The 8251-nt window shown below is 65.7% G+C and overlaps 2 protein-coding genes across 2 annotated transcripts; both read right to left on the reverse strand.

Annotated features, from left to right (window-relative positions):
• Positions 1-2593: 2593 nt before the first annotated feature.
• PFL1_06777 (uncharacterized protein) lies at positions 2594-3350 on the reverse strand (the record flags this gene model as incomplete). The annotated part of the gene is made up of 2 exons (XM_007884323.1): positions 2594-3077; positions 3199-3350. 2 exons carry the CDS (start codon positions 3348-3350, stop codon positions 2594-2596), a joined length of 636 nt encoding a protein of 211 aa, XP_007882514.1.
• Positions 3351-4066: 716 nt separating this feature from the next.
• Positions 4067-7767, reverse strand: PFL1_06778 (uncharacterized protein; the record flags this gene model as incomplete). The annotated part of the gene is made up of 2 exons (XM_007884324.1): positions 4067-7506; positions 7665-7767. The coding sequence occupies 2 exons, from the start codon at positions 7765-7767 to the stop codon at positions 4067-4069; spliced, it is 3543 nt and encodes a 1180-aa protein (XP_007882515.1).
• Between the last annotated feature and the right edge of the window lie 484 nt (positions 7768-8251).

Consider the following 8251-nt stretch of genomic DNA (forward strand, 5'->3'; position numbering starts at 1 on the left):
CGGCCCGTCCGTCCGACCGACCGACCCGTACCCCGGTACCGGACGTCGTCGTTCGTCCGGACGGACGGACGGGGACGGGAACGAACTTACTAACGTACGTCGTGTCGCTCTCTCTCTCTCTCTCTCTCTCTCTCTCTCTCTCTCTGCCTCTCTACAGGCGCGCGCGAGCGCTGTGGCGTCGACAACACCGGACCGCGCATCTACACGGCAGGCCTGGCTGAGCTCCGTCGCCGGACGTGGACGGACAGGTCGATCGAGTCGATGGACGTGCTGCCCTCCTGCAGTCATCGGCGCAGGGAGGAGGCCAGACACCCCTTATCGGATGCCGGACCCTCTCCCTCGGGACGCCGGACACGCCAACCGGACGAATCCTTGCCCACCGGACGAACCCCTACCTGCTGGTCGGACACTTCCATGTCCAACGATGGCCGTGATGACCACCGACGGGCTTTCGGAACGACGGATAGGAAGGCAGTAGTCGACTCCATGCCTCGATGACAATGACAAAGCGATAAGGAAAGAATACATCGACGACCGTGCCCGACGTGGTGATGCGGAAAAGACCTCGAAATAACCAGACGAAAATACCATGCATGCCTCTCCTGCCAGGTGGGTTGGAGCGGATCCTCGACTTCCATTTGGACGAGCCCGCTGTATGGACATCGAGCGCTGTGCAGGCCGTGTCCGAGACCTATCTGTTTGCGACGAGTCGAGCTAGGCCGCGCCGTGCAAGTGCGGTGCTGATCGTGGCGGGCCAAGGGCCGGTCGAGGATCGATGGACGGAACTCATCAACCTGATGACATCTCGAAACGGGGCTCCCCCCTGCCCGCGACCTGGCATGTGATACGGATGCCACCTTCTTCGTACTGTAGTGACCCGCAACATCCCGTCGGTGCGAGAGTATCGCCAGGGCAGCCTGCCACCACGGTGGCGCTCGCCGAGTCGTCGAGGCGCGGAGGCCATCACTGCACGGCTAAAACGCGCTCCAACATACGACGACGGCGGCATCATCGTTGCCTTCGCCGTCGCACGGCCGCCGGGAGCATGCAAGCACGCGACTGTTCCCGGACGGCGCGAACGAGTTTGATCCAGCGGTTCGCGAGCTTCAAGAGCAGGCCGATGCAGTACGGGACGAGGATCGGCACGGCCAAAAGACCTACGAAGTTGAGCTCGCCCGAAAAATCTTCGGAGAAGGCGCACATGCTTGACGGTCGGTGAGAGGAAGAGGCAAGCGGTGCGATGGGATATGCAGGGAGACGAGCGGGTGCCGCCCGACCTGACCGAAACAGGGGTTTGGCTGGTCGACGAGGGATGTAACGACTCCAACACCTGAAATCGACGGCGATCCCGGGCCGGCTGCACGTACCGCGCTTGGACCGCGCCTGGACGGGCCACACCCCGACGGCGACGATAGAGCGGGGGGATACGCGGGGAGCAGGGGACAAGGCGTCTCGCCTGGAATGGCACTGCAGCGTCGCCTTCGCCTTTGTCTGGTACCGGTATCAGAGCGTGGTGCGAGTAGGAATACTGTGGTTGACGACATATGGTGGTAGGTAGGTCGCGAAGGAGGCCATTCGAGACGCTTGCAGGACGAGTGCCCCTGCCGTAGCAGTATCGTCACAGGTACGTTCTGGCGTATCGACGGATCGTCGGTGCCGTGGGTCTGGAGTCATGAATACAAGATTGTCGCACTCTTCCCCACGCTACCTGGCCTACGCTTGGTCGCTCACGCTAAGGTGACTCTAGCCCATGCAGACGGGGCCGAAGCATGTGATGTGATTTGCGGGCTCCTTTTCTGCAGTGCGAGCGCCCAAAGCAAAGGAGATTGGTGCGGAGGCCGCGCCTCGTAGCGCCAGGTTATCGCAAACGGGGCGGCATACGCAGCAGCGCGAGCGAGTCAAGGCTAGACTCGCAGGCAAAGTGGTCAAAGAACCAGACCGTCGTCGCCGTCGTCGACGGTGGGCGAACGGGACGGTCTGGCCGCGCAAGGCGACGTCAAGCAGCTCGCGCTCGGACCATGCTGGGTCGGTGGTGGCACCGATAAGGCGAGGCAGGGCGTTGCGAGGCGGTCGGAGCATCCTCTCCGCTCCTTGCTTCGGTGGAAGCGCGACTGCAACACCATGGCCAGGAGAAGAGCACGCACTCCGCTTCGAGCCTCGATGGTCAGAGGGTTCCCCGTTCCACCCCTTCAATCATCTGTCGGCGTTCTGCGACGCTGGACGCGCTGGGTTTGCCGCGGCGTGTTGCGTAGGGTCGCCTGGCCAGGCCTGGCCAAGTGGCCGCACCGCGACGATGCAGCACAGCGCGGCATCAAGGTTGCCGGTGTCGTCCCACCAGCTCGTGACGCCGAGGTCGTTCAGAGGCCCGGTCGCTCGGAACCGGGCCTGTCCCCACCCTCGCCGCTGCGCTCGGGACCAAAGGAGCTAGAGAGGCTTGACTGATCTGATAAGCAGGTTGCGTGCGAGTGCAGCGTGGTAGTTGGACGTGGCTGAACCTTGGCCGATCCGCGCCTGCTGTCACCACCTTCACGACGACAAAGAAGATCCCAACGCCCCTCGCCAATCCGCACGTAATGCGACGCCTGCCCGCCCGCTAGAGTCTGGCCCTCTGGCGAACGACGTCGACGGCGACGTCTGCTCGGTTCTCGTCGCGCTTCCACTCGCGGTGGACGAGGGTGCTTGGTGCGACGCCAAACTCGGGGTCGAGGGTGCATCCGCACTCCTTTTCGAGGATGACTCTGGCGAGGGCATAGTGGTGTATGGCGTGGAGTGCGCAGAACCAGAGCTCCCTGCCGACGGTGGTGCGCGTCTCGACAATGTCGGGCGTGGTGGCGCAGAGGTTGACTGGGTGGGCGAGTAAGGTGGGGTGGGCGGTGAGGAGGTTCGAGAGGCGGGCGTGGACGTCTTTGAACTCGTCGAGGCAGGTCGAGGTCGAGGTTTCGAGCGAGGGGAGGCGGCGCGAGGATCGGAGGTCGTAGTCGAGCTCTATTGGCGTGTCGCGCGAGGACTGAGGCGTGTGGGGCGTCGAGACGTGGTTCTCGAGCGACTCTGCGAGGATGCGAAAGTGGTCGTGGACGCTGCGGGGATGAAAAAAGGGGGAAACAGGGAGAGAGGGGTGTGCGACGTCAGCGTGCCGTCTGGTTGGGATCCAGCCCGAGCATGGGTCCCACACAGGTGGACAGGAGGGACACCACTGACTGTCGGAGGTGCTTGCCCGGCGTGGATCCAGTGACGATCTCGCTCTCATACTGGAGGGTCTGCTGGGATACCTGACGTGCCTGGAGAATGGATATGGGCTGATGGAGGATCTGGAGCGAGGACGAGACGAGGCCCGACGCCGCGTCTGGCATTGCGAAAGGTGGGGCTGCGGGGGTTGCGGCTGCGGGTGTGGTGGACGTGGTTTGGCGTGTGGCGGTGGGATGGTTGGCGGAGCGACGAGGGCTATGTAGATGGCGGTACGGTGGCGCTGGCAAGGAGTCTGGAGATGGTGGCAAGCAAGGCGAGCGACGAGGAGCAGGACTGAGGGGATCAACGGAGCGGTCCGAGCCAGCCAAGCAATCAAGGCAAACCAACGGGTTGAGGTGAGGCGCGGCGCGGCGCAGCGAGGTGAGGTGAGGTGAGGTGAGGTGAGGTGAGCTGTGCCGCCTCGCTCCCTCCACACCTGCGCCCAGCGGGGCCAGGCCGAGGCGAGGCAGAGGGTCATGTCAGGGTCCTCCTCGGTCTGCCACGCCACGCCATGCCTTGCCTTGCTTGCTTGCTTGGGCCCCATCGGCTCATCCGGCAACCCTCTGTGCCGATCCAACCCGTCGTTTGCCGCCAGCACTACTCCCTCAGACCAACCACACCCGGCCGGTCCCACTAGCTGCTACACACTTGTCACGCCTTGCAGGTACCACCTACTACTCTGACTCTTCCGCTCTGCGACTCGGCCAACACTCTTGACTTTTGCTTTCGTCGACGCCGACGTTGGTGACATCAAGACTGAGGCCGCCCTTGTTGTGCTAGGGTCGAGACGAGCGCCACGCCCTCGAGCCCAGTTCGCGTCGACCGCTGCCTTTGACCGTACTCAGTCGCCGTGGCGGAAGGTGCAGCTGTCGCCCTTGCGGCACGTCCCCTGCCTCCAAAAGTGGCACGGCTTGCTGCCCGGCCGCCCAAAGCCACCCCGCTGGCCCACACCATCCCGCCTCCATCCTGGCCACCCATCCGTACCGCCGCCTCCCGGCTGCTGCTGTTGCTGCTGCGGCCCAAATCCTCCTCGGTTGCTCCACTGCTGCTGTTGGTCGTACCCAACAGAAGACGCCTGCTGCTGCTGCTGCTGCTGCTGCTGCTGCTGCTGCTGCTGGCTTCCACCCGTAGGGTCCCGGTACTTGCGCGACCAGTAGCCCCCATCCTCCTCTTCCAGCCCGTAGCCCGCCTGGCTGCCCAGGCCGTACGTTGACGCTTCCGCCACGCTCGACGGCGCGCCCTGCCCCGCCGCGGCGACCGGTGCGTGCGCCACGGTGCCTGGTGCCGTCGCCGAAGCTGGTGGCTGGCCCAGCGAAGACGTGAGGCTGGCCAGCAACGCCGACACGTTGGCAGACGGCGCAGCGGGCGCGCTGCCCGCAGCCTCGCTCGGCGCCGCAACAGCGCCATTGGCGCCATCGCCACCACCACCGCCTGCCGTGCCCTTGACGTTCTGCAGGATCGAGTGCAGCATGCTCACGTCAAACTTGAGCGAACCAGGCGCCGCCCCCGCCGTAGTCGAGCTCGCCGAGACGCCTGGAACGCCGCTGCCCTGCGGCCCTTGCCCGGCCTGCTGGAGCGCCTGCGTCGTGTCCACCGCACCGCTGCCGCCCGACAGCTTGGCCAACAAGTCAGCAATGGGTAGCCCACCGCCGGTCGACGCCGCCGCCGCCGCAATCGCAGCGCCAATCTGGCTCGCCGGCGCATCCACCCCTTCGTCGCCCTCGTCCAGGTCCATCGATGCGTACTCGTCCTCGTCTCCGTCAAAGGGCTCGACCTGCGGGCCGAGAGTCATGCCTTTGCTTTCGCTGCTCAGCTCGGCCGCCGAGGCCGTCGCCGCCGCCGCAGGCGGTGCAGCCGCAATCAGCGACTCGTCGGCAGACGGCGGCGCCTGGCCTTCTTCGTAGACGGCCTTGAGCGCGTTGCGCGTCCGCTCCTCTTGCTTTTGCGCCTCGACGCTCTCGCTGCCCCGCTCCGGATTGCCTCGCGGCAACGCGACCTCGGCAGGCGGATACCAGTCGATCGCCTCTTCAGTCTCGAGATGCGCGTGCCGCAGCGCGCTTCCCTCTTCGTGGTCCAGCGCCCCGATGCCCTTGGCCGCGAGCTCGGCGTGCGCCCGCTCTTCGGCCTCGAGATCGTCATTGTCGTCGAAGTAGATGGCCACCTCGATCAGCCTGATGGCCTCGAGCTCCGAGTCGTCCTTCCACCTCACCGTCTTCTTGGCCTTGGCCTTGCCGCCGCCTGGCGCTGCCGTCTTGCCCGCATCGGCCTTGGCGGGCGCGGGACGGTGCAGGGCGTCGATGAAGCTCATCACATCGGTGCGAGCCGAGGTGCCGGCCGCCGACGACGACGGCGCAGGCTTCTTCGCGGCAACCGAAGAGCCCGCAACCGTCACGGGACGCTTGGCCTGCGCAGCAGCGGGCTTGGTACTGGCGGTGGAGAAGAACGACAAGCCCGGCTTGACGCCGGCCGCCTTTGACGTGGCGCCGGCCGCCTGGACCCGTGCGTTGGCGCCCGGCTGCTTGGACGCAGCAGAGGCTGCAGGGGCGCCGTTGAGCTTGGCCTTCTTGGCCGCGGCGAGCGATCCGTCGGTGGCCGGAGGGGCGGGCCGTTTGTTGCCGCTGCTCGAGGACGCGGCCGCCGAAGAGGCGCTCGGAGTGTTGACGAGCTCGCTCCACTCGTTCTTGATCGTCGACGCCATCTCCCGGGCCATTACGGAGCGCGCCCGCTTACTGACGGCCATCACGAGCTTGCCGAGCGATGCCTCGTCCTTGAGGTGGTCGAGGGTGACGGGCGACAGCTTGAGGATTGTCAGGAGGGGCATCAGCGTCCGGCCGTACTCGACGCTGAGGTCGGCGATGCCCGACGTCTTGGGCGGGATGGCCTGGCGGAGCCACGAGGCAAAGATGTTGCGGCCAGAGTGGCTGGCGATCCAGGCCCCGTAGTACCTGCGCCGCGACGTTTGAGAGCACGTGCGGTCCGAGACGCCATCCATCATCATCATCCGGAGGATCTCCATCCGCTGTGGCGAGCCCACGCTTCGGGGGCGGCGGAACTTGCCGTCCTCGTCGACGTCGCTCAGCAGCTCGATGAGCTGGCGCGCAGCGTTGACGGGGTCCTTTTCGACGAGCGTCGGCGTGAGCAGCGGTCGAGCCTTGGACAGGATGACGCTGGCTGCCGTCCTTGCAGGCGCGGCGGCAGCAGCGGCGGCGGCAGCGGTCGCCTTCTTCTTGGCAGGAGCAGCCGAGACGCCGGTCGCAGCGGACGGCGCCGCCGCCTTGCGGCTTGCAGGGAGCGGCGGGGTGCTGGGCTCGGAGCTGTCGGTCTCCGGACCCACCATCTGTGGCTGCTTGGCCTCGAGCTCGTCGTGCTTGAGCGTGGATAGCGCCACACCTTTGACCGCTGCAAGCGTCCTTACCCTTTGCTTGCCAGGCACCACGGCAACGTCCGCTTCCGCGCTCTGCCCAGAACCCGTCCGCTGCGCTAAAGGCGCTGCCTGGTGCTGGGCGCCGGCGGAATGCATATCCTGTCTTGGCTGCGGTTGTTGCTGCTGCTGCGCTTGCTGTTGCGAAGGCAAGGCTCCAGCCCGGTCGGAACTGTATCCGGACGACGCTTCAAAGCTCGGTGCAAAATCGAGTGCAGAGGCCAGCGATGAGCCTGAAGGACCCAGAAACAGCGACGAGTCGGCGTCAGAACTCTGCGCGGGTCCCTGACCGTGGGAGATTTCGGGCGGGTAGCCGTTGCGATGGCTGTTGCGCGCCCAGGGAGCCGAGTCGGGTGCGACCTGGCCCATGGGCAAGCCGGTAGCAGCAAAGTCGCCAGCCTGGGCGGACGACGGCCCGGACTGATTCATGAACGACTGCACAACGGAATCAAATGCAGTGCCTTCAAACGTGGTGCCGACGGGCAGGGCTTGCTGTTCGCGCTGCCGCTGCTGCTGCTGCTGCTGCTGCTGCTGCTGGTAGAGGTGCTGCTGGTACTGCTGGTCTTCGTGCGAGAGCCCGGGCTGCGGCGAGTGCGACGCGAAATGCAGCCCTGGCTGAGGCTGCTGCTGCGAAAATAGCTGCTGATGATGGTGCTGCTGATGCTGGTGCTGTGCATGTTGCTGCTGGTGCTGCGGTTGCTGTTGCTGCTGCTGCTGGCCTTGCGACTGATACGAAAAGTGACCCAGCTCAGTCGGCTGCGGAGATTGGAGCCGGTTCGCCTGGTAAGTGTGAAAGTGCTGATAGTCGACCGGGTTCGGTTGGCCGGCCTGGGCCTGGAACCACGCTGGCTGCCCGTCGCCTGTGACCTCGCAATGGAGACATGGAAGGGTCCCATCGACGGTGTCAGCGTTGTATCGTAAGATGGCGCTGGAACGTCGCGGGGATGCCGCCGGCGCGGACCGACTCGGAAGACTTGGCGGCACGGCACGACGGCCATACGAGGACATTACTACTCACCGTTCCGGCCCTGTTCGAGCCAAGCTTGCAGGCTCGCCGGCGAGTGCGCCTGGCCCTGCTGCTGCTGCTGCTGCTGCTGCTGCTGATGGTGCTCGCGCTGCATCGCGTCGGTCTGCATGTCACGCCGGCGCCTGTTGCCTCGGTACCGGGGGAGAAATGTGCTGCGGCGACAAATATTAAAGTTCAAAAGAGAACGGACGGACAATCAGCGTCACACGCTCTCTCCTGATTGTGTTGTGGCATGCGCCAAAGGCAGAGCAGCGAAGGGCGCAAGGCGATGGCCAGGATCGCGAGCGAGGACAAGACTCGAGGGGTGGGCGAAGAGCCAGCCCTCTTGGCTGTCGTACAGCGCGCGCCTGGGAAAAGGCTGGGCTGGCTTGGTCGATGGGCGTTCCGGGTCCCGAGGCTCGCCTGCTTTGGCCGCCACGCCGTCCTCCACCCTTTCCTCGCTTTTGCCTCCGAGGGGGGGGGGGGGGGGGGCCGCGCGCGCGCGCGCCGCGCGCGCGCGTACGTCGTTCGTCGCGTCGGTCGTCGTCGTACCGTACGTACCGTCCGTCCGTCCGTCCGTCGTCGTCGTCGTCGTCGCG

This window comes from Pseudozyma flocculosa (assembly GCF_000417875.1).
Source record: "Pseudozyma flocculosa PF-1 unplaced genomic scaffold scaffold00031, whole genome shotgun sequence".
NCBI classification, from domain to species: domain Eukaryota; kingdom Fungi; phylum Basidiomycota; class Ustilaginomycetes; order Ustilaginales; family Ustilaginaceae; genus Pseudozyma; species Pseudozyma flocculosa.